The sequence below is a fragment of the Vidua chalybeata genome, chromosome 7 (assembly GCF_026979565.1).
Source record: "Vidua chalybeata isolate OUT-0048 chromosome 7, bVidCha1 merged haplotype, whole genome shotgun sequence".
Classification (NCBI taxonomy): domain Eukaryota; kingdom Metazoa; phylum Chordata; class Aves; order Passeriformes; family Viduidae; genus Vidua; species Vidua chalybeata.
The window spans coordinates 37,557,078-37,582,168 of NC_071536.1; the positions used below are offsets into that span (position 1 = coordinate 37,557,078).

A 25,091-nucleotide genomic window follows, 5' to 3' on the forward strand; every position below is an offset into this window, starting at 1 on the left:
TCCAAGCCTTTCCAAGCATTTCCAAGCCTTTCCAAGCCTTTCCAAGCCTTTCCAAGCCTTTCCAACCATTTCCAAGCCTTCCCAAGCATTTCCAAGCATTTCCAAGCCTTTCCACACCTTTCCAACCATTTCCAAGCCTTTCCAAGCCTTCCCAAGCCTTTCCAAGCCTTTCCAAGCATTTCCAAGCCTTTCCAAGCCTTCCCAAGCCTTTCCAAGTCTTTCCAGCCCCCCTGGGCAGGGTCACAGCTGCTTTTCCTCTGGCACAAGATGTGCACCAGAACAGGAAGGAGGGTTTGTTCCTGGAGCCAAGGGAGATCCCTGCTAAATCCATCTCCTCTCTCCAGCTGGGATCCACCCCTGGGCGGCTGCAGGGACTCACCAATGGTAAATATTCCCATTTTCACCTGCCTTGGATGCTTCCCAGTCTCCAGCGTGGCCTGACGAAGGCATGGGTGTGAAAGTTGCCTCAGATAATGAGATAATTGTTATTAACTCTGTTTATTTTTCTTACAGAACGTTCCGGGGGGGGGGGGGGGGGGTTATTTTCAAATAAAACCCACGGCTCCCAAAAAGCAGAATATTCCTCTGGGGATGGCAATTTTTTCAGGAGCTGTTGACAGCTCTTTTGCAGTTTGTGCACTTGGAGCAAACGCACAAAGTTTTGAGAGAGGCTCAGAGGTGGCAGGGGCAGCCTGGGGGACAAGAAATCTGCAGCAAGGGGTTTTTTTTTTCCCTCGTGGAAAACCCTCCTTCCTGCAGGAACGGTGTCCATCCTTCCTGTGGCATGATGAGATGACATGAGATGAAATGAGATGAGATGAGATGAAATGAGATGCTCAGGTACAATGGGGAGCGGGGGGAGGCTTTGTCCTCCCTCCCTGCAGGATGCTGAAGGATCCTGCTCAGCCATTCCTGCTGCACCACCTCCCCCAGCCCCTCAGGACAACCAGCAGATTGCTTTGGGCCTCCAAACTGGCTAATATTTTCCTGCTGAGGGATGTCCCTCAAATCCTCGTGGGTTTAAGGCATTTTTAAATGTCTTTTTAGGGTGTTTTTAAGGTGTTTTCCCCACTGGCTGTACCCAGGTGCTGCCAGGAACTGAGCTCACATTCTGCAGCTATTTCTGCCTTCTTAATTTATTTTTTAAAATTTATTTTCCAGCAGGAGTTGTGCCTCAAATCAAAATTGGGCTTCGTATTTTTACAGCTCTTATTCCTCCCCGTTCTGGGGAAGGGCAGAGAGCGAGGGCACAAATATTTTGTTGAGGTCTCCTGAGCAAGTTTTTTTTTATTCAAATTCATGTGCAAACCTGAGAGTCCCGAGTCAACCAACAGATCCAGGAATAACAGCTGCTGCTTCCCCAGATATTATCCAACACACACAACCATTTTTCAAGTGGAATTTCATAGAGACAGCAGAGCCTTGCTTGCCATAAAAATAACTGTGAGAAGGAGAGCTGAGCAGCCCTAAGCCGGGTTTGTTTGGTTGGATTTGTTGGAATATTCATGGCCACGGCCAAATTGGAGGGGTTTTAGCCAAATATCCCTTGTTTTTTCCGTGGAATGTGCACGGTGAGGGAAGGAATGTTCCACTGGTGATGTCGTTCTGGTTGTGTTTCCACCAAAGGTGGGGCATTCCCAGCCACATCCCAGCTGGAAAAGCAGCCCTGGAGCACAAGAGCTCCTCTGCTCCTCTTTCCCCAGCCACCCCCCCCCCCCCCCCCCCCCCCCCCCCCACGGTGCAGACATTGAAATCCTGAAAAAAAAATCTCATTTTTAACACACAAAAAAAAAGCAAGTTTGCCCTGCCAGGTTTTCCCAGAAAACAGGAGGGATTTATGCAGCTGTGGCTGAGCCTTGTCCAGGGCAATCCTGCCTTTTCAGCCTATGGAAAAATCCAAATTTTTGGAGCAGGTGGTTCCTGGGAGGGCTGAGTGGGGTGGAGCTCAGCCTTAGAGTGCTGCCCATGTTAAGAGAAATTAATATAAATAATTTATTTAAAGTTCCATAATAATATAATTAAATTTTCATGTAACACATAAACATAGAAACACAGCATATGCTATATAAAAATATAAAATATATTTAAATCAAATAATGGATATAATATACTCCACATAAATCTATTAAATAATATATTTCTATATTAAAAGAATGGGCTGAAGTGCTGCTGCCAGCTGTGCTGGTGCCAAAAACGACTCAAAATCCACCCCCAGCCAGCAGCAACCAGCAACCACCAGTGCCACTGGTCTGCCTGTTGAGCAAATAGGAAATGCCAAAGCTCTGAATCAGAAAAAAAAAAAAAATAAATTAAAAAAAATGAGGCTCTTCAGAAAAAAAAGATGAGAAGCTCAATGTGGGCACTGGAAAACAGCACTAATTTCTTTAAAGGATTATCCTTCATAGAGGATTTTCTCTTTGACAAGGTTGAAAAACTTCCCATCTCTGCTTGGGTTCTGTGAGGACGACCCCAAAGAGCTCCAGGGGGAGTTTTCCAGAGTTTCCCATCCCTGAGCTCCTTGGAGAACCTGCAGAGCACGGGGGAACTTGGAAAGGATGAAATAATAATAATAATAATAATAATAATAATAATAATAATAATAATAATAATAATAATAATATCATTATTACTAATATTATATTTTAAAATTTATTATTAATGAATTATTATTATTATTATTATTATTATTATTATTATTATTATTATTATTATTATTAAATAACTTTAAATATTGCTCCCTACTAAGTATCTTTAAATATCCCTCTCCCAGTTCAGCAAAGCACTTAAGCTCACCAGCTTGCTGCTTTGACACTCCTTTTTAATATTTTGCTTTAACACCTCTCACTGGCACCACTGCAATGCAGAATCAGCCACGACAAGAAAATGCCTCGAGCGTTTCTTGGGCTTCAGGTCTGGGCTTCCAACCAAAAATCTGGGATTAGGTTAAAAAAACACAGCCACAATGTTTTGGACAATTCTTTTAATGGCAAAAAACCACTAAAACTTTTCCCTGCACATCAGGCAGAAAAGCTGCTCTGGATGTTTTGACAAATAATTCTAAACACACAGATATCACAAAATAAAAGCTATTTTCTAAATGGGTTAAAAAAAAAAAAAAAAAAAACCAAACATTTGTGCCCTTGTAATGGATACAGAAACAGATTTGCATAAACAGAATCTGATTCCAAAGTCTGAACGCCCCCAAATTTTCCCATCAAATCTCTGGACACACTTTCATGTGTAAATAAGGAGCTGTCAAGAGATGCTGCAGAAGCCTTTACAGCTGGAAAAAAAAAAAAAAAAAACATTATTGCTCCTATGAAAACCAACTTGCCTGTTTCCTGCAGGGAAGAGTTTTCAAGGCTTTCTCAAGCCTGTCCACTCCGGGTGCATTTTGCTCTGCCAAGTGTCCCAGCTCTCTTCTCAAGGGTCCCTCTGCAGATAAAGGCCCAGGAAAGGTCCCCGTTCCTGCCTGCTGTGCTCACAGAACTTCCCTGCAGGCTTTCCTACATGGCTGCCACACCCAGCTCAGATTTTTAAAAAAAAATTAATTAAAAAAAAAAAAAAAAAATCTCTTTTCTCATCATGTACTCCTTGACAGCAAGCCGGGATGAGAATGCACTGAGGTACCAAAAGGAAATGTGGCCGTTTCTGGGCAGAAACAGCCCCAAGCTCATGAAAGATGCAGAGATCATTGAATTTTTTTTTGTTCTGACCTTAATTTGGTATTTGGGGGGGGGGCCAGGCTTGGTCACCCTCCCGTGCAGAGCTGCCAGCCTGTGAGTGGGACAAAGTGACACCCCAGAGGCACGGAGGGAGGTCTGCAGCGCCACGGGGCCGCAGGCACAGTCTGGGTGAGAAATCCAAACTCCAGGAACCCTCACTCCTACCCGGAGAGCCTCTTCACCTCCTCTGCGAGCCCAAAAACATCTGCAGGAGGTCCCACCAGGTCCATGTGGGTGTCCCAGGGGATGAGCAGCACTTTGGGGAACCGGGGTCTGAGCCTTTCGCAGAGCTGTTTGTGTCTCTGCCTCTCGGCTCTGCTGGGCTCCTTGAGGCAGATCCTTTCCTTCCTCAGCACCTTCTGCAGCTCCACGGAGTAACCCTCAATCGTTTTCTTGGCCCTTAATCCCTGCAAAGCACCAGCCTTGCTGCCAGCGCTCTCAATGCACACCGTGGCGATGTCACCGTCGGTGACAGCAGAAATGACGACGCCGTTTCCCTGGAAGGCTCCGGGAAGGAAGCACCTCATGTAGCGATAGATATCCGCGTCCAGAACCAGCACTTGCTTTTCCCTCTGCGCTTCCCGGGCGGAATTCCTCGTCTCCGCGGCGCCTCTGTGCTCCTGCATCTTCCTCCTGGGCCTCTGGTGGGGTTTTCCCTCTCTCCTGGGCTCCTCTGAGAGGGATTTTGCCTTCAGCAGCAGGAATTCTCTCAGCCCCCGGAGTGCCGGGAAGGAGCCTCGCGCAGCGATCTGCCCGTCACGCCGCAAAGGCCCAAAGCTCAGCGCCGGGCTCTGCCTCCTCATCTCCTCCACCAAATCCTCTAAAACCAAGTGGTCGCTGAAAACAGCCAGGCTGAGGGTGCACGTGACCCAGAGGAAGGCCTGGAATTGTCAACGGGAGAAGTTAAGGAGTGGCTAATGAGGCATTAAGCATAATTAGATGGAATTAGGCGTGGGAAATTGAAAGCTAGGAGGGTTTGATCTGCAGCCTTGGGAGAAGCTTGGATTGATGTAAAAATACAATACAGAAAAGTCATAAGCTTATGTTTCTATAGTTGTGAGTAAGAGTACGCCTTAAGTAAGTGAGAAACTGCATTGATAAGATGGTGAAGGGTTGATAATGTAGAAATGAAATTGTGTGGAGTCACCTAAGAGTTTAGAAGTTGTAACAGCAGCATCTGCGTGTACGTGTGGCAGGAGCCCATTGATAAAAGTACACTCATTGCAGCAGAAGTGAGCAAAGGGGATAGGCTAGAAAAGCAAAATAAACTTTGTGGCAACTCTGCATTGGGTTAGAAAGTTTGCCTCGTGACAAAGAGCTGGTGACCATTTTTTGTGGCCAACTGCGTGCTCCCTTAAATCTCACAGCATCTGAGACCGATGTTTATCTGAGCAATAAATGAGTTTTAGCCCGACTGGGGTCCCATGCCTTCAATTAAAGCAGTGCTAATGACGCTAGGGAGGAACTCACGCTGTGGCTGTAGCGGGTCACCGTCAGGGGATACGGCCTGGCCAGCCTCTTGTCCTGCAGGAGATGCTGATCCTTCTTCAGAACACGCTCCACAACTGCAAACAAACCCAGATTCACTTGAGCAGGCTGCCCCGGAGCAGAGTGACAGAACAAAGCAGGGATTGATTCCAAGGATCTCCTCCATGGATCCACCTTGGGCAGCACCAGAGCCCAGCCAGGGCTGCAGCCAAGAGGAACCAAAATGGTCCCAAAATGCACGAGCGCTCCTGGGGGCTCTCACTGGGATCAGCTCTGCTCCATTTGCACCTTGCAGTTCATTGGCCACTTCCAGCTTGAGGTGATCAAGTCCCATCCTGCTTGTTTTTCTCTCTCCAGCCCATGCTGTTTGTGCTCCTGGGCCTGAGCTTTGGATCATTTGTCCTTGGTGCCCAGCTGGAGAAGGAATTGTTTTGTCTCCCTGCTCTGTGCAGAGAGCTCAGCAACACTTGATGTGAAGCTCAGAGCTGCACACCAAAGCAGCACAGAGCCTGCAAAATTAAATAAAAGCCCAACCTGAGGCACCAGTGGAGCAGTGATCCAGTCGCCTCCAGCCTGCTGAGCCCCTCCTGCACCCCCACACCTGCAGCCCACTCCATCCCCTCACCCAACACTTCATCCCAATGGCTCCGAGAGGCACGAGCCCGGCTCCTTGGCACGTTCACTGCCACAGATTTATCCCCCGGAGCCCGACCACAAAAAAAAAAAAAAAAAAAAAATACATTATTTAGGGCATAAATTTGTTCCCGCAAAACAAACACAACGCTTTGCAGGGCGAGTGAGTCGTTCCTTCAAGGAGCAGAAATAAAACCCTGAAACTCGACCCGATTTCCAGTGAGGCTTCAGCCTCCTGAGGGTGCCTGAAAGAGCTTTCAGTAAGTTAGAGACAAGATTTTTGAGTTTTTTTGGATGATGTGATCGATTTTTTTTTTATTTTTTATCGATAAGAAGGGTGAGTTTCGTTTATACTGTCACAGTTTAAAAAGTTACAAGATTTCTAGTTATGGTTTTTAGTTCTAGTATAGTTTTTCAGTTATAGTTTTAGTAGTAGCAGTTATAATTTTAGTATGGCAAAGTATAGATTTTCAGTTATAATATAGTAGAGTTTAAAAAGTTATACTATCTTTTAAAAAGAGTTATTGACTAATAAAACATTAATAAATATATTTACAGTTTAAATTTAATTTTTAAATATTTTGTTTAATGGATTTATGTTGTGGTGTAAGTTTTTTCTCGTTAATTATGTTATTTAATTAATAACATTATTTAATTAATAACGTTAATTATGTTATTTATAGTATAAATTTATAGTATAATTTATATAATTCATAGTATAAATTTATAATATTTATATTACAGTAATATTGTATTTATAGTAATTTATATAGTATTAATAGTAATATAGTATTTATAGTAATATAGTAATATAGTAAACTATAGTAATATAGGATTTATAATATAGTAACATTGTATTTATATAATTATAATATAGTTTAAATATATTTCTAATATAGTATTTACAATATTTATAGAATAAACAGTATAAATTTATAATATTTATAAAAATATAGTGTTGTATTTTTTTTATTTCTTATTTAATTATTTTTATTAAAATATTTTACATTTTACTTTTTTTAATTTAGATTAATTTTTTTTTTTTAATCATAAATTTGTATTTTTTGCTTTTAACACAAGTTTCGAACTTCATTTTAAAATTTCAAATTAAATTTTGCGTTTAAACTTTCACTTACTTTAGCTTACTTTTAAATTATAAATTTATATTTTTTTTGGTGTTAGCACTTAAGTTTCGAAGTTCGTTTTAAAATTTCACATTCAATTTTGCGTTTAAACTTTCACTTACTTTTGAATTATAAATTTATATTTTTTTTTGGTTTTAGCACTTGAGCTTCGAAGTTCGTTTTAAAATTTCACATTACATTTTGCGTTTAAAATTTTGTTTACTTTTAAATTATAAATTTATATTGTTTTGGTTTTAACACATAAGTTTAGAAGTTCGTTTTAAAATTTCACATTAAATTTTGCGTTTAAACTTTCGCTTACTTTTAAATTATAAAATTTTTTTTTTTTTTTTTTTTTTTTGGTTTTAGCCCTTAAGCTTCGAAGTTCGTTTTAAAATTTCGAATTAAATTTTGAATCAACAATTCAAATTAAGTTCTGTTGACCTCCGAACTCCCGCTTACGGGCGTAACGTTCTAGGAGCATTTTGCATTCCGAACTCTAAGGAATTCCGCTTCCATTCCAAATCGCTCCGGGGGCTGATCCTCCTGCAGAATCTAGGACAGAACCCAGACTGCTGTCATTTCTCAGACTAAGATAAACTGAAGAAGAGCTAGAATTTTTTCTTTTTTAGGGGGAAAAGGAAAAAGAAACTTAAAGAAATTGTATTCACTCCAGATGAAATTCTTCTAAGGAATATAATGGCAGCGACTTAGTATTCAATATTTAGCTCAAGAGGGACTTTCACAGAATAGGAAAATTATGTGGACTGTAGATATAGGTCTGAAATTCCCTTCTCACAGATAAACTGTGGTGATGATAGTGAATTTGCACCTTGCTGTTTCAGTGCTAAATTCCTGGTCTAGAGACCAGAGCTCAAAAGTCACGTAGGCTTTCACAGTATAGGAACTTATAGGGAATTTCACAGTATAGGAAAATTATGTGGATATAGGTCTGAAATTCCCTTCTCACAGATGAACTGTGGTGATGTTAGTGAATTTGCACCTTGCTGTTTCAGTGCTAAATTCCTGGTCTACAGAGACCAGAGCCCAAAAGTCACGTAGGCTTTCATAGTATAGGAACTTATAGGGACTTTCATAGTATAGGAAAATTACGTGGACTGTAGATATAGGTCTGAAATTCCCTTCTCACAGACAAACTGTGGTGATGATAGTGAATTTGCACCTTGCTGTTTCAGTGCTAAATTCCTGTTCTACAGAGACCAGAGCTCAAAAGTCACGTAGGCTTTCATAGTATAGGAACTTATAGGGACTTTCACAGTATAGGAAAATTATGTGGATATAGGTCTGAAATTCCCTTCTCACAGACAAACTGTGGTGATGTTAGTGAATTTGCATCTTGCTGTTTCAGAACTAAATTCCTGGTCTACAGAGACCAGGTCCAAACACCTTCTTGATCCTCGAGGGTCACGTAGGCTTTCATAGTATAGGAACTTATAGGGACTTTCATAGTATAGCAAAATTACGTGGACTGTAGATATAGGTCTGAAATTCCCTTCTCACAGATAAACTGTGATGATGATAGTGAATTTGCACCTTGCTGTTTCAGTGCTAAATTCCTGTTCTACAGAGACCAGAGCTCAAAACAACCTTCTTGATCCTCGAAGGTCACGTAGGCGACTCCAGGGCCCCGTGCGGGATACGCCACCTCCTCGACGTCGCCGCCGCCGTTCCGCGACGTTTGGAAGTGGATGGTGAGGATGTCGGCCAGGAGCTCGTCCTGCAGGAGGCCGGCGGGGACGCCGCCGACCACGACGGTCCTCGCGCCTCGGCCAGCCCGGCCCGCGGCCTGCGCACACACGGCACGCTCAGGAGGGACCGAGAAATTCCCGCCCCCTTCCCCTTCTTCCCTTTTTTTTTTGGGGTTTGTTTTTTTTTTTTTTTTGGGTTTTTTTGCAAATTGTGGAGCACTGACTACATTTAACGGTTCGCTGACTTCTTGGGAGGAAGGAGGCAAATTTGGTTTTTCTGCATGGCAGCGCTTGTGGGAACGAGCTGTCAGTAACTGTACTTGTGGTCAGTCACTCCACCTGAATTCTTTAAACTTCTCTTAAGTTTTAAACTTCCCTTAAGTCGTTTTTTTTTTTGTTTGTTTGGTTGGTTAGTTTTTTTGTTTGGTTGTGTTTCTTTGGGGTTTTTTTTTTGGTGTTTTTTTTGGGGTTTTGTTTTTTTTTTGTTTTTTGGGGTTTTTTTTGTTTGGTTTTTTTTTGTTTTGTTTTGTTTTGCTTGGGGTTTTTTGGGGGGCTTTTTGGGGGTTTTTTTGGGTTTTTTTTGGTGGGTTTTTTTGGGGGTTTTTTTTGGGGGGTTTTTTGTGGGTTTTTGTTTTGTTTTGTTTTGTTTGTTTTTTGGGTTTTTTGGGGTTTTTTGGGGTTTTTTTGGGGGTTTTTTGGGGGTTTTTTGGGGTTTTTTTTTTTGTTTTGTTGTTGTTGTTTTGTTTTTAGGGTTTTTTTGGTGTGTTTTTTTTTTTTTTTTCCCCTGGGCCTGGGCTGCCTAAAGCAGTCTCCCATCTCCAGAGCAGAACGTGCTGCTGATGGGAGCGATGCCTGCCCAAAAAATCCCGGCGACCACCGCGTCTCTGGAGACAAACCCATCAAATCCCGAGAGCCGGGAGCTTCTAATTAATGACAGCAGCCAATTATCCCGGCGGTGAGGCTCGTGTGAGAGCCGGCCCCGGCTGCGAGGAGCCGGCACGGAGGGAATGCCAGCGGGGCGCCTCCGGGATGCAGCCGGGATTTTCTCACGCCTGGCACAGCCGGAGCTCGGCTCAGCTGCCAGACAGCCCTGACACCTTCCCAGCTGGTGTTTGGGAGCAACACTCGGGCCTGCTAGTGGGGTTGGGGGGGGAAAAAAAAAAAAAAAAACAAAAAAAACCCCAAAGAACACGCGGTTTGTGCTGAATCACTCCCGAGACGCGTCTGTGCCGAGCAGCTGCTCCCAGGCGGGGATGGGCGCTGCGGGAGGGGCTGGGAATGCGGGAGGGAATGTGGAGGGAATGCGGCAGGGAATGGGCCAGAACGGGGAGAGAATGGGGGAGGGAATGGGGGGTGGAATAGAGAAGGAATGGGGCCGGGAATGGGGCCGGGAATGGGGCGGGCGGGGGGAGGGAATGGGGCAGCACCTCCGGTGACAACGGGTCGTGCTGGGGCTTCCTGGCAAATCCTGGAGTGGTTTGGGTTGGGAGGGACCTTAGAGCTCATCCCAGTCCAGCCCTGCCATGCCAGGGACACCTTCCACTGTCCCAGGGTGTTCCAAATCCTGTCCAACCCGGCCTTGGGCACCTCCAGGGATCCAGGGGCAGCCACAGCTGCTCTGGGAATTCCAGCCCAGCCAGGAATTCCCAATTCCCAATCTCCCATCCATCCCTGCCCTCTGGCAGTGGGAGCCATTCCCTGGCTCCTGTCCCTCCAGCCCTTGTCCCCAGTCCCTCCCCAGCTCCCTTTCCAGCCTTTCCCAGCGTTTTTCCCCCCAGCTCCTCCCGGCCCAGCCCCTCGCGGTGCGCGGCCCCCGCTCCCCCCGGACCCGGCACTTGCCATGGCCGCTCCAACGGGACGGGATCCCACCGGGATGGGGATCCCACCGGGACGGGATCTCAGCGGGATGGGGATCCCACCGGGACGGGATCTCAGCGGGATGGGGATCCCACCGGGACGGGATCTCAGCGGGATGGGGATCCCACCGGGACGGGATCTCAGCGGGATGGGGATCCCACCGGGAAGGGATCTCAGCGGGATGGGGATCCCACCGGGACGGGATCTCCCCGGGAAGGGCTCGGAGCGAGCGGGCCCGGCGGGGAAACGAAAGCGAAAGCGGCGGGGAAGCGGCGGGGCCGCCCCCAGCCCGGCGGGAACGGGAACACAGCGAGGCTCGGCCCGCCCTTCCCGGCCGGAACTGCGGGGCCGGGAATGCCGGCAGTGCCTGCGGGGCGGGAACGGGCACCGGGAGCCGGGATGCGCAGGGACACACGCAGGGACACGTACATGGACAAGGGACACACGTGGAGAGGGACAGGGACACACATGGAGAGAGACACACGTGGAGAATGACACGCATGGAGAGGGACACACGTGGAGAATGACATGCATGGAGAGGGACAGACATGGACAGGGACACGCATGGAGAGAGACACATTGAGAGGGATAGACATGGAGAGGGACAGGGACACACATGGAGAGGGACACACGTGGAGAATGACATGCATGGAGAGGGACAGACATGGAGAGGGACACGCATGGACTGGGACATGCATGGAGAGAGATAGACATGGAAAGGGACATGCAGGGACAGGGACAAACACATGGAGAGGGACACACGTGGAGAAGGGCATGCATGGAGAGGGACAGGGACACACATGGAGAGGGACACATTGAGAGGGATAGGCATGGAGAGGGACAGGGACACACATGGAGAGGGACACATTGAGAGGGATAGACATGGAGAGGGACAGGGACACACATGGAGAGGGACACACGTGGAGAATGACATGCATGGAGAGGGACAGACATGGAGAGGGACACGCATGGACTGGGACATGCATGGAGAGAGATAGACATGGAAAGGGACATGCAGGGACAGGGACAAACACATGGAGAGGGACACACGTGGAGAAGGGCATGCATGGAGAGGGACAGGGACACACATGGAGAGGGACACATTGAGAGGGATAGGCATGGAGAGGGACAGGGACACACATGGAGAGAGACACGTGGAGAAGGGCATGCATGGAGAGGGACACGCATGGAGAGGGACACACATGGACTGGGACATGCATGGAGAGAGATACACATGGAAAGGGACATGAAGGGACAGGCACAAACACATGGACAGGAACACGCATGGAGAGGGACACACGTGGAGAAGGACAGGTATGGAGAGGGACAGGGACACACATGGAGAGAGACACACGTGATGAAGGACAGGCCTGGAGAGGGATATGCATGGACAGGGACACGCATGGAGGGAGATACACATGAAGAGGGACATGCAGGGACAGGGACAAACACATGGACAGGGACACACATGGAGAGGGACAGACACGGACAGGGACATGCATGGACTGGGACATGCATGGAGAGAGATAGACATGGAAAGGGACATGCAGGGACAGGGACAAACACATGGAGAGGGACACACGTGGAGAATGACATGCATGGAGAGGGACAGACATGGAGAGGGACACGCATGGACTGGGACATGCATAGAGAGAGACATGGAAAGGGACATGCAGGGACAGGGACAAACACATGGAGAGGGACACACGTGGAGAAGGGCATGCATGGAGAGGGACAGGGACACACATGGAGAGGGACACATTGAGAGGGATAGGCATGGAGAGGGACAGGGACACACATGGAGAGAGACACGTGGAGAAGGGCATGCATGGAGAGGGACACGCATGGAGAGGGACACACATGGACTGGGACATGCATGGAGAGAGATAGACATGGAAAGGGACATGAAGGGACAGGCACAAACACATGGACAGGAACACGCATGGAGAGGGACACGTGGAGAAGGTCAGGTATGGAGAGGGACAGGGACACACATGGAGAGAGACACACGTGATGAAGGACAGGCCTAGAGAGGGATATGCATGGACAGGGACACGCATGGAGGGAGATACACATGAAGAGGGACATGCAGGGACAGGGACAAACACATGGACAGGGACACACATGGAGAGGGACATGCATGGACTGGGACATGCATGGAGAGAGATAGACATGGAAAGGGACATGCAGGGACAGGGACAAACACATGGAGAGGGACACACGTGGAGAATGACATGCATGGAGAGGGACAGACATGGAGAGGGACACGCATGGACTGGGACATGCATAGAGAGAGACATGGAAAGGGACATGCAGGGACAGGGACAAACACATGGAGAGGGACACACGTGGAGAAGGGCATGCATGGAGAGGGACAGGGACACACATGGAGAGGGACACATTGAGAGGGATAGGCATGGAGAGGGACAGGGACACACATGGAGAGGGACACATTGAGAGGGATAGGCATGGAGAGGGACAGGGACACACATGGAGAGAGACACACGTGGAGAAGGACAGGTATGGAGAGGAATATGCATGGACAGGGACACGCATGGAGGGAGATACACATGAAGAGGGACATGCAGGGACAAGGACAAACACATGGACAGGGACACACATGGAGAGGGGCACAAGGGAGAAGGGCATCCATGGACAGGGACAAGCAGGGACAGGGACACACGTGGAGAAGGACAGGAGTGGAGAGGGGGGACATGTGTGGGCTGGGACATGCGTGGAATGGGATATGCATGGAGAGAGATACACATGGAGAGGGACATGCACACACAGGGAACACTCCCAGGGATCCAGGGGGTTCTCTGGGCACCCTGTCCCACCCTCCCAGGCAGGAATTCCTTCCCACTGTCCCACATGGCCAGGGACACCCCCGTGGCACCACAAAGGCTGTGCCTGCACAGCTCCCGTGGCCCCAGACAGCCCCGTGCTGGGCTGGGTGAAAGCTGCAGCTGGGAAATGTCCCTGTGTGTAATTTGGGAATAAAAACCTCCCAGCCCGAGAGAAAGTCACCCCAGCGGGGAGGAAAAAAGGATATTGACATTTATAGAAACATCACTGACGCTTTATTCTTATTTTTCATCATTAAAAACAGTCTCCAGCCTTTAAAGCACCGCTGCTGCTTTCAAATTTAACAGGGTAATCATCACAAGCCATAATTCATCAGGGACAAAGGCAAGACATTTACAGACACTGTCTTTACAATGTAACAATCTGATTTGTTTTCTGGGCTTTAAAACCTGCAGCTTCTCACTAATCCTTAGGAGAATTTTAAGCTTTTCAAGGATTTACTTCTCAATATTTATCAGTGAGATGCAGTTGAAATTCATGACATTTTTTTTACCTTTCTCAGGTTTTTCCCCCCTCTCTTTTTAAGGTATCTGGCCTTACCAAGTTTCTGAGAGTGCAAAAGGGCACAGTCTCCATAAATACTTCAGCACTACTTTGTTTGAAGTTATTATTTTACAGTGGTCAGGTAATCAATCCCTGCCTTTGCATGCCCTAAACAGTGAGAGGTGCTACAGTCACATGTATCTCACTCGACAGCAAATTCAAATAAACTCTGCTGTTTGCAGCCTTTTAATTTTCCATATTCAACTTTTATCCATTGCAAATTAACAGTTTGTCTGGAATAATAATCCCTGAGGTATTTTTTGCAGTGCACTCTCCTTTCCCTGCATATCAAGATGTCAAATACCCCAAAAAATAAATGATTTCCAATGTCAGGCTCATTGTTAGTTTGGAGTTAAGATTGTTGGGGCCGAACCATTTCAGCCCCCAAGGATGGCAAAAGTGCAAAGTCAGAGGAGGATTTTTCTGTTTTCCAAGGAGAACAGCAGAAAAGGCAAAACATTCCTCCTTGGAAAATGACTCTGTCCAAGCCCTCCCAGCCCCAGCCTGGGATCACCAGATCCCTCACGGCTGTTCACCAGCATTGTTGCAAAACCAGGTACAGCATCAGCTCAATCCTTGGCTGAAATGGTTTAAAATAAGCAAAATCGTGAACAAAAACGAGGAAAAATTGAATTACAGAAACAAATATTAAACTCAAACAACAAAGCAGGCTACAAACAGCTAAAGGCAGCAAATACCAGGGCATTTCTTAAGTGCAATTTTTTTGTCTTGCACCCCCTATTTTCTATTTTAATTCTAATTTTCTGTTTTAATTTTTTAATTAACAATCTATTTTCTATCACTAATTTGATAAGGTGGCTTTTATGAAACGACAGGATTCTTTCAGGTGTTTGAGTTCTGGTGGCACTCAGCAACCTCAGCAGGACTGGAGTTGTGCCAGAGCCACCTTCAGAAGCTCTGGCACTTCAACAAAGCAGCACTGTGAGGAGGCTTGGATTGGGATTAAACACAGCTTTTGCATCCAGAATGCAAGAAATAATCCACTCATCCCACTCTGGAGTTTCTTAAAACCTGCAAGGTATGAAATAGGCAAAGTTGCAGAAAATCTGAGATGTTTGAGGGGCTGCTGAAGGCTTGGTGTGTGCCTTTAATCTGCAACCCAGGCAGGGAGTTTTGCTGACTTCCTGTGCAAAGTCAGTGCCACGAGACAAATCAGGGAGGCAGGGACTCCTTTTCTACAGTATCAACTTCAGAGCATTAAAGCACAATATCTACATAAATCCCCGAGGAACAAAACCTCAGATCTTCACGAGTCCCCTGTGATTTCTGAGGTGGCATTCCCAGTATCCTCCTCAAAGCAAACATAGGCTGCTCCTCTGGAGATGTATTTGATGTTCTCTATCTCCCCCCCACCGTTGCTCGGCTTTTGGAAGTGAATTTCAATCATGTCCTGCACACTTTCTTCGTCCTCTTCCACCTCTGAGATTCCTTTCAGCAGAATGGTTTTCTTGGAAACCCTGCAGTGTGGCTGGGGAGGAGAGAGAGAACAAGCCTGGGTTACACAGCAGCTGTGCACTCAAAGGAACTGGGAGAGATGGGAAATGAAATTCCTCACTCAGGGGTGCCTGGGATCTCTGATGGGGTTAAGACTTGAGATAGTGGAAATTTCTCTGGAAAGAGCAGGAATTCTGGATTCACACCACAATGAAGGGTCTGGAGGGGCCATGGAGGAGCAGCTGAGGGCACTTGGTTTGTTGGAGGAGAGTGAGGGGAGACTCATCCCAGTCTGGAGCTTCCTCCTGAGGGACAGTTCCCACCTCTGCTCTCTGGGAGCAGAGGAACAACAGCTGGAGCTGGGCCAGGGCAGATTTAGGTTGGATTTCAGGGAAAGATTCTTCCCCCAGAGGGTGCTGGGCACTGCCCAGGCTCCCCAGGGAATGGGCACATTCCCAAGGCTGCCAGAGCTCCAGGAGGGTTTGGACAGTGCTCCAGGGGTGCCCAGGGTGGGATTTGGGGGTGTCTGTGCAGGGCCAGGAGCTGGATCCATGATCCTGTGGGTCCCTTCCAGCTCAGGAGATTCTGTGGCTCCGTGATTCTGAGCCCACACCTTAACTGGTGTGTCCTGCACTCCTTAACTCAGCCACACTCTGGATTTGGGGATCTCTGATGGCTCCAGACAGCACCACCCCATAAAATCCCTGCCAGGACACAGCCCAGAGAACCCTGCTGGGTGTCCTGCACACTGCCCAGCCATGCCTTAATTACAAAGGCCTAATTACACACACAATGCTGACCTGATCACCATCTGCTCCTGAAGCAGCAGACAACTGGAGGCAGAGTATGATGAGGCAGCTCTGTGTGACAGAGGCAGGATTTGGGCTGAATGGAGGAGTGAAATCAAGGAATGGGTGAGCAAATGTTGCATTTGCTGGGACTCTGGGATCCTGGCAGAGCTTTGTGGCTTGGAGAACTTTCTGCTTAATCTCCTTCCCAGCCCAGCACAGCCATGTGGGGAGAGATAATTCCATCAAGGAAAGACAAGCACACCGTTTAGAAAATAAAATTACAGCTTCACATGAACTCAACAGCCTATTTCACACCCACATTCACTGTGAAGTTCACACAAAAGGAGTGAAAATTCTGCCCATCCTCCTATTTCCCACTTATCTGTTCTATCAGCCCGGAGTAGATTCTTTTACCTGAAACCTCCTCAACTGGAAATCAAAATGTGGGGAGACAGAAAGGATGAACCACCTTTCCTCTGCACAGAAAGGGTATTTAGTACATCCCACAAAGCTGTAGCTCGCTGTAAGAGAGTAAGGAAAAACCCCAGTTAATTATTTAATATAATTTAACCAGTATTTTATCAACATTTCAAAGACCTCTTTGTGGATGTAGAAACTAACGTAGGATGGCACACTTGCAGAGTCTTCATGTGCATTCTGCAAAGAGTTTATTTGGCACTTCCAACACAAAAAGCAAAATCATTAAATGCCCACAAAGCTCTGAAATAAATCTAAACAGCTGCTCCAAGTTGGATGTGGCTCCACTGATCATGGAATTCCATCCAGCTGGGCAACAGGAATGCCTGTCCAACTGCACTGTCCTGCAACAGGAGCTAAAATCAAACACACCCTCCTCATTTGCTGTTTGCAGTATGAGTGTCTGGCAATGCAGAGGGAAATAAAACAGGTTTTTTTTTTTTTTGGAAAAGTTCTGAAAGAAAGCTCATCAACTGTGAGCAGGTTGTGTTTGCTCCAAAAGGATGTGATGAAAAACTGCTTTATTTCCCCACATCTCTGGGGGATCCCTGAGCTCCCCGTGGGAAGAGTTTGCAACACTGACCCCAGAATGGAAGCCAGGATGGACAATTGGGCCTCAGTTTGGAGAAGAAAATATTCCAGGCTCTACCTCCAGGTTTGAGGAATGTGATGACAGCTGTCCCAGAGCCCTTGTTGTAGGTCACATCTTCTATTTCTCCTCCTCCTTCTGCCTGCTCAGTTTTGTAGAAATGCAGCTCAAGTTTGTCTCTCATCCAGTCATCAGGAATGGGAAGCTCAGGTATGTCTGAAACGTTGATCTTCTTTCCAGAGACAGTGACATGGAGCTAAAAATATCAAATTTTTGTGCACTTTGTGACTGAAAACACTGAAAAAAAAAAAATAACCTAAAGCTTTTAAAGAGCTCAGATTCTGAGAGTTGCATATTTCAGCTGTTTACCTCAAACTGGAATCCCATGTCAAGTTCAAAAGGCTTCACTGTCACATTTGCTGTTCTGTTGTCCAGGTTGACACAGTGCTTGCTCATCTTTGTCAGTCTCAGGGCAACTGAGGGAAATCAGATATGAAAAGCTTTGTTTAATCCTTGTAAAATTATTCCCCAATCTCTTTTAAAAATCTACTTTCGCAGTAAAGGAGAAATAAATAACAATTAGGCAACCAGATCCCAAGCATCCATGTATGTTTCCACAAAATCTCTGTGGTTTTATGTAGGCCAAATAATATAATAACAAAATATTGTATCAACTTTAATAATAACAATGAACAATAAACAATATTATTAAAATAATATACAATAAATATAGCAAATATATTATTAATTATACATATAAAATAGATTTTGAGTGGGACTAGTAAAACTTCTAAGCTGTCAAAAGATGCTCTTATTGTATAAAATATTAACAAAAAATTTTTTTCCTGTTCCATTCAAAACACCCTTGGGGGAAAACCACACCACTACCAGGTGAAATACATCAGAGACATTAATTTTATAATTAAAATACTCATCCTACCTTCTTCATCTTCAAAAGTCAGCAGTGCCTGGTTCTGATTGAGTCTGAAGGGGATTTTTGTGGCTGCCCCAAAAACACAGTGGGTGTCCATATCCATATCTGCCCCATCATCCTTCATCTCTTCCAGGTGAGTGAACTTCAATTTCATTTCTGCCACCTTCTTTTTAATCTCCAACTTTGGAATTGACACGAGAAAAAGAAAACTTGAAAATCACCAATGCTGTGAATATTTTTTGATTCCACTGCCTTCCATTTAATCAATGCCTGCTCGTTTTCATTCCTCTCACACTTTCAGTGCCTCTTGGATTTATTTCCATATCCTCTGCCTGCTTCAAACTGTCTTGCCAGGGAAAATAAGCAACTCTCAGGTTTATTTCATATTGAAATTAGCAGAGGTTCAAATGCTGAACAAGTGGCCCCAACGGGGACACTTTAAAGGGACAGATTCAGTGGGGAGGCTCAGGGATCCCAGAGCAGCTGGGGCTGCCCCTGGATCCCTGGAAGTGTCCAAGGACAGGGCTTGGAGCAGCCTGGGACAGTGGGAGGTGTCCCTGGGGTTGGAATGAGATGGGGTTTAAGGTCACTTCCAACCCAAACCGTTCTCCGAAAATAAAAATCTGCCCTCCTAAAAGGCCAGTTTCCAAATATTCCACCCCCTTTACCGGATTATCCTGGGAACTGTGTTCTTCCAGGTCCTCTTTGAGCTTTTCAATCTCTTTTTTCAGCTCAGTGTTTTCTTGCCTCAGCAGCAAGAGTTCCCGCTACAGGCCAAAAAGATGAAATGCAAAATTAAACACTTAAATAAAGACAGAAATATATTTCAGCAACATCTGGGCAGTTTCTGCCATGCTGCTGCTCTTCCCTCTTCATGTCCTCCTCCTTCCTCCTGTCTGCTCCGTAATTCCTCCAGAAGGAGGAATCCTGCTTGGACAGGATTTCCTGTAAGCAAATCCAGGATTTCCTGGACAGGGAATGTCAGAGGATGAGAAGGAAGCAGAGCAGATGTTGTCAGCTCCAGGCAGCCACGTTCACCAGGTGGCTCCTGGGAAGTCAGCAACCACTGCAGACACTTGGACCACTTCCCATCAGCTGAAGGCCAAAGCCTGATGGTGATAATGATCCTTCCTGGGTACAAATCCAAACTTTTGCGATTAAAGAACCAAAATCAGCTTTCAGAAAATCTCTCCCCAGCCCGAGTGTGTTTAAGCTATTAATTATATTGTAATAGCTTGAAGCCATAATTTCTCATCAGTGGTTTACCAAAGCTCACTGGAAGCACCTCCTTGGCAGCCTGTGGAACCTTCTGCTGTTCCTGCACGTGGAATATTGAGGGAATGAGCCAAGAGGTTCTGGAAGTTCTAGAAGGAAAAACCCTCTTCAGTCAGGCCCTGCCTCTTGCACTGGCACTTCAGAAATGCTGATCCTTTGGGTGCTGTGACCTCTCATAGAACAGGGAGTTGGCAAAGCAGTGGAATCACCCCACTGGGCTTTATCCCCTTCCCCCAGAGCTGACACTCATCTGTAGGGGAGAATCTTGGAAGAGGAAGGTTGGTTTTGTCAGGTTCCATCCCAAAACAGATTCAGTTCATTGCACCGTCTCTTTGCCTGCCAGTGAAAAACTGAGGTTTTTCAACTTGTGAAAAACTTCTCAACTTTCCAAAAAGGAGTGGAACATCCGACCAGTACAGCTGCACACTGGTAAAACCACTGAAACTGGGAAATGTTCCTCCCATTTTCCTAACCCACAGCTCCTTGCCAGCCCTCCAAACTCCACCAGCCCTCTCCATACCTCACAGCTGATAATTCTGTCCTTGCGCTGTTTCTCCTGCTCCTTCAGCTCTGCCAGCTTCTTCTTTGCTCTGTCACACTCTGCGTCAGCATTTAATTTGGAGAGAAGAAGGTCCACTTTGACATTTTCAGCCTCTTCCACTCTGTTCTGGAGAGCAAAAAGAAGGTTTTTAATTTTTTAAAGGTTTATTTCTAGAGGAACAGACAGAACCTTGGGTAAGCCCTTTGTACTTATTAATTTTTAACACTTTGGGTAAATATTAAGCTTACAAGAGTGGGATCAACACAAGCACAGAGCACTGAAGAACAGAACAAATTAAAGGTGTTATAAATGTGGGGGATTTGATCTGATTTTAGAAGGATGCACCAATCTTTATCTTTTAGCAAATTTCCATGATTCCATGTGCTTTACAGAACTTGCCTTCCACATCCTCAGCTCTTCCTTAAGTTTTTCCATCTCTTCCTCGGATGTCCCAAGTGGATCAGGGGGTACCAAATTCTGCAGAGAGAAGAGGAGCACATTGATTTTCTCCTCTGTTGGGCAACAACTGAGACACCCCAAACAATTCTAAAACAATCTTTAAAAAATTATTAAGTTCAACAAAAAAAAAATTTAAAACGTCATTCACTTAGGTCAAATAACTGAATTATTTTAATGGCTGGACAGGACAAACATCTATGAAAATGTGAATTACTGGCCAGTTATTATTATTTGCTAATTATCCAACTGCTAAAATTCACAGGTTAATGTTTAGCTAAATAATAAATCAAGTTGTCTTCATCTTCTTCCACACAGAATTAAGCCCCTCAAAGCCACAAATGTTTAGCTCTGTGCTTTCTCAGCAGCTCCTCCAGGAGGAGGTGTCAATTAAAAAAAAATTTTAAAAAAGTAAAAATGGGATTTTGATCTTCCAAGCTCAAGGAGATTGGATAATAAAAGGTAATATCAAGGAAGGTGATAAAAGAACCATTTCAGAATTGAAATTCAGGGCACAGGTTCACAAGGGCAGGGAAACTGCAAAGCCCAAAGAGAGAGAAAATCTCTCTTCTGTTCTGTTTCTATGGCTGCAATATTCTGCAGAAAAACAAAATAAACCCAAAAAGATCTGCTGAAATGTTCCCTCTCTTTTTACTCAGGATTACATAAAGCTTGAACGGGAACCATGAAATTTAGGCATGGAAAGGGTCTAAATTAGATAATCCATGGAAAAGATCTGAATTAGATGATCTTGTCAGTTTTCTTGGTAATGCTGGGTATTTCCTAAAAAGAATAAAATATAAAGTGTTCCTTCCAGTTTCAAATTAAGCAAAAGGGCAATACCCATCTGTGTCTTAGTTACAATGGGAAAAATATTCCTTCACTCCAGGGATTGAGTGCAGGGAATAAAAAGGATGCACATGCCAACAGCTGGAAGATAGTAAGAAAAAGGATGCCTGTTCTTTTCTAAAAAAAATGGCTTGACACAACAGTTTCCATCCTGAAAGAAGGAAAAAAAAAAAAAAACCAAGAAAACACAAGAAACCCTGGGGAAAATCCCATCCCCAGCTGAATCCCAGGAGAAGGGGAATTCCCTGGAAATCCTCCACGAAGACTGATGAGCAAGAGAGGCAGGACAGAAAGTTCTACGAGGATCTGTGATGCAGAATCTTGGGAATGGGATTCTCCCTATGGAAACAGCAGGAGGAAATGGGGAACGTCCCAAGTATTAAAGGGTGGAAGAAGGTGAGACAAGCAGAAGCAGTGGCAGCACAAACCTTCAGTCAGAGATACTAAAGTCACATACAGATGTTACTCCCAGGCAGCACATCAGGGAATACTTACAAAACCATTGTCTTCTAGAGATAATGGGGGCCTTGTAACATCCATGGAAACCTGAGGGAAGAGGGAAAAAAAATATGACAACACTCAGTGTATTGCTTGGGGATTTTTTTTCTGCAGTAGAATATCAGGAATACCAGAAGCTGTGCTGAGCTGAAAGAATTTTTAAACATAAATGTGTAATTCCATAAGCAAAAGTGACAGATATTGGCTATCTGAAGCCTCCTTCCCTACAAAGAAATAAAAGCCAGAGACAGATGTGAGGAATTCTGCAGTGCACAACTCAACTTTGCCATTCTGGTAGTTCTGTATTTACCTTTATGCTACTTTTGTGCTGTTACACACATGGCAACAGCCTGTGAGTTCTGTGCTTGAGAGCCTGGAGAAAAGGAGACCTCAGAGAGAGCCTGAAGGGGCTCCAGGAGAGCTGGAGAGGAAATGGGGACATGGCGTGGAAGGACAGGACACAGGGAATGGCTCCCACTGGGAAAGAGATTTGGGTGGGATATTGGGAAGGAATTCCAGCTGGGAGGATGAGGAGGAGCTGGAATGGATTCCCAGAGCAGCTGTGTCTGTCCCTGGATCCCTGGCAGTGCCAAGGTCGGGCTGGACAGGGCTTGGAGCACCTGGGACAGTGGGAGGTGTCCCTGTCCTGGCAGGGGTGGATGGGATGAGTTTAAATGTCCCTTCCAACCCAAACTATTCTAGGATTCTACAAAACCTCCTTAACACAAATGGAAACAGTTTCACACAGCAGATCATTTAAAATTCGGAATCCATTGCCACAGCATTTTGTGGAGAAGGAATTTGGGGGAGCTCCCAGGCCAATGACTGGGAGGAGATGCCAAAGTGCAGAGGCACCCAAGCCAATCTGTGGCTGCCGGGACAAGGTTTGATCCTCTAAGGTTTAGGGTGGATACTCCACAGGTCTGACACTCTCTGACCGTGAAATCCCAGCAGGAGCAGCCCAAATTCCTGACCCATCCGGGCGGTTCTCTTCTGGGAATCCTCACCTTGATTCTGAGCCGACACCGCCTTCACCCAGAGGCTTGAGACTCTGAGCTTATGGATCCCGGAATCCCTTTCTGGTTTGGATCGAACAAAATTCAGAGGCTTCTTTACAGTTTCCTGGGAAGAAAAAAAAAAAAAAAAAAAAAAAAAAAAAAAAAAAAAAAAAAAGTGAAAGCATAAATGAACATTAGCTGCCCTTGGTTTATCCGCGACTCCTCCAAGGGAAGGCCCCCCTCCCTCACCGCTCAGCCCGGGCCGGCCGCTCCTCAGCCACCTCCGGAGCCCTCCCGGGGCCGCCTTTCGCTTTCGCTTCCCGGCCGCGGGGAGGGAGAGAGGGAGGGCCCGGCCGGCCCCCTCACAGCCCGGGCGAGCCGCGGGCGGACCGCCGGCTGTGTCCCGCTGGGTCCGGGTGGGCTGAGGGAGGAGGCACTGCCCCCACCGACCCTCAGCCGAGCCCTGATGAGGCTGACGGGCTCAAATGTGGAGAAAACGGGGAAATCCCGGGAAGAGGCGGGGAAAAGGGCGCCGGGGCAGCGCCCTCAGGGCGGGCGTGAGGGCGGCCCCCGCCTCACGGCGGAGCCGCTGCTCGCCCGTCCCGTGAAATCAACGACAGCGGGCTCTGCTGAATTTGTCCGTGTGTTTATTTGCTTGTAATTCTCTAGAATTACGCGCTGTGTTATAAGGAATATGGTTTGCTTCTGTGGCAAAAAGCATCCCGGACGGAAAGAGCCCTTGCGGATGGAGATGCCGCGTTCCAAGAAATTAATGTATAGAAGAATTCTGGAGAACCGAGTGTCAGCTTGTCACCGAAATGTGACCTCTAAAGAGGCTTCTGGGAAAAATAAACCCAGAAGTCAGTGGTGAGCGTGTTGAGGAAGAGAAAGCACCGGGTTCTCATCCTAGGGAGGATAAAAGGCTGGAGAGGGGCTTTGAGTACGGGATAGAGGGACAGGAGCCAGGGAATGGCTCCCACTGCCAGAGGGCAGGGATGGCTGGGAGATTGGGAATTGGGAATTCCTGGCTGGGCTGGAATTCCCAGAGCAGCCGTGGCTGCCCCTGATCCCTGGCAGTGCCCAAGGCCAGGATGGAAAATCGGGGATTTGGAGCAGCCTGGGACAGTGGAAGGTGTCCCTGCCATGGCAGGGCTGGAACGGGATCTTTAAGTCCCTTCCAATCCAAACCATTCCATGATTCCACATGGATAATGAAAGGAAAGAGTCCATATCCTAGACTAAGAAGAAAAATGAAATATGTTACTTTCAGGTTTCCTTTCAAACTTAGCTGACTGATCTTTTAGTGCTCCCCTCAAAATTGCAAACAGACTTGTACTCATTGGCCAAAGGATTTTGTCTGGGTTGCAGTCAAACAACACTGACTGTTCACGCCATTAATCCTCAAAAATTCAAAATATGCCAAATAGCTGGGGAAAGTCTAAACGCCGACTTTGTCACTTTGCAGATGTGGACTCTACTTTTGGAGAAAAAGCAGACGGAGCTGGATAACAACGAAGCTCTGTGGTGGAACTGGTTGGGCTCTGCGAGCACACTCGAGGAGGTCTGGGCTGGAGCAGCCAGATTAAGGGCTTCAGAATTTTTGTTTTCACTGTCTCCTCAAAGGGGATTGCCCCCTGCTTGGATAGTGATCACCTCATGCCACTGAATGCACTGGGAGTTTTACCCACAGCGCGATTGTTGCGGCAGCTTCCAAAGTCCTTATCTCTTTTTCCAGATAAGTGGATGCAAATCTGACCCTGTGTTTGAGGGTTTATTGTTATTGTTTTTATTATTATTTTCTGCCTTGACAATGGCTGACAGTGTTTACTATTGCTTTGTAAACACAAAGTTGGTTACCAATGAGTAAAAGGGAGAGGTTTGCTGGAGTAGCCAGGGAGGAGGAGGTGGTTCTGTTATGACCTAAGCCCTGCAGATTTTCAGATTCAAATGTCAGAGTGGTGGGCTGCTCTCCAGTGGTCATGTTGGGATCTGAAGGAGCTTTATTTCCCCGAACTCCAGGGAATGAGCAACGTCAGCCTGGTTACACGGCCAGCTTTGGGATTTGAGCTGAACAATGTGTTTGTGCTTGTTTGGTAAAGGGGATTTATTGGAGATGCTGACCTGGGCCAAGTTCCTTAACTGAAATGGGGTTGACTTGGAGTTGACATCTTAGTGCATTTCTGGGTGTTGTGGATTTATGGTGTTAGCCTCATGTGAAGTGGAGTAAAGGGAAAAGTGTGGATTTCATAACTCTGAGGAGTTCTGCTAAAGGGGAAAATGGAGG

At 46.3% G+C, this 25,091-nt stretch overlaps 2 protein-coding genes across 2 annotated transcripts; both read right to left on the reverse strand.

The window, feature by feature from the left end:
- Window positions 1-2,747: 2,747 nt before the first annotated feature.
- RBM43 (RNA binding motif protein 43) lies at window positions 2,748-10,584 on the reverse strand. Its single transcript, XM_053947703.1, has 4 exons — window positions 10,519-10,584; window positions 8,579-8,777; window positions 5,196-5,290; window positions 2,748-4,606 (listed from the first exon to the last, which is right to left on the reverse strand). The coding sequence occupies exons 1-4, from the start codon at window positions 10,519-10,521 to the stop codon at window positions 3,887-3,889; spliced, it is 1,017 nt and encodes a 338-aa protein (XP_053803678.1). The 5' UTR covers window positions 10,522-10,584; the 3' UTR covers window positions 2,748-3,886.
- Window positions 10,585-13,593: 3,009 nt separating this feature from the next.
- On the reverse strand, window positions 13,594-23,775 carry NMI (N-myc and STAT interactor). Its single transcript, XM_053948295.1, has 11 exons — window positions 23,057-23,775; window positions 22,817-22,931; window positions 21,807-21,857; window positions 20,406-20,483; window positions 19,986-20,132; window positions 18,859-18,957; window positions 18,197-18,371; window positions 17,626-17,732; window positions 17,317-17,512; window positions 16,605-16,711; window positions 13,594-15,433 (listed from the first exon to the last, which is right to left on the reverse strand). The coding sequence occupies exons 3-11, from the start codon at window positions 21,849-21,851 to the stop codon at window positions 15,212-15,214; spliced, it is 1,176 nt and encodes a 391-aa protein (XP_053804270.1). The 5' UTR covers window positions 21,852-21,857; window positions 22,817-22,931; window positions 23,057-23,775; the 3' UTR covers window positions 13,594-15,211.
- Window positions 23,776-25,091: the final 1,316 nt, after the last annotated feature.

What these genes read in the sequence shown, in the direction of transcription:
- RBM43 (XM_053947703.1), bottom strand. An exon ending in GACCTTCGAGGATCAAGAAG is followed by an intron (nt 5,291 to 8,578) that starts GTTGTTTTGAGC and finishes GTTTGTTTGCAG; the next exon opens with TTGTGGAGCGTGTTCTGAAG. An exon ending in TGACCCGCTACAGCCACAGC is followed by an intron (nt 4,607 to 5,195) that starts GTGAGTTCCTCC and finishes TGACAATTCCAG; the next exon opens with GCCTTCCTCTGGGTCACGTG.
- NMI (XM_053948295.1), bottom strand. Translation starts at nt 21,851, where the DNA reads ATGGATGTTACAAGGCCCCCATTATCTCTAGAAGACAATGGTTTT. An exon ending in ACAGTTCCCAGGATAATCCG is followed by an intron (nt 18,372 to 18,858) that starts GTAAAGGGGGTG and finishes TCAATTCCAAAG; the next exon opens with TTGGAGATTAAAAAGAAGGT. An exon ending in TCCAGTTGAGGAGGTTTCAG is followed by an intron (nt 15,434 to 16,604) that starts GTAAAAGAATCT and finishes TCTCCTCCCCAG; the next exon opens with CCACACTGCAGGGTTTCCAA.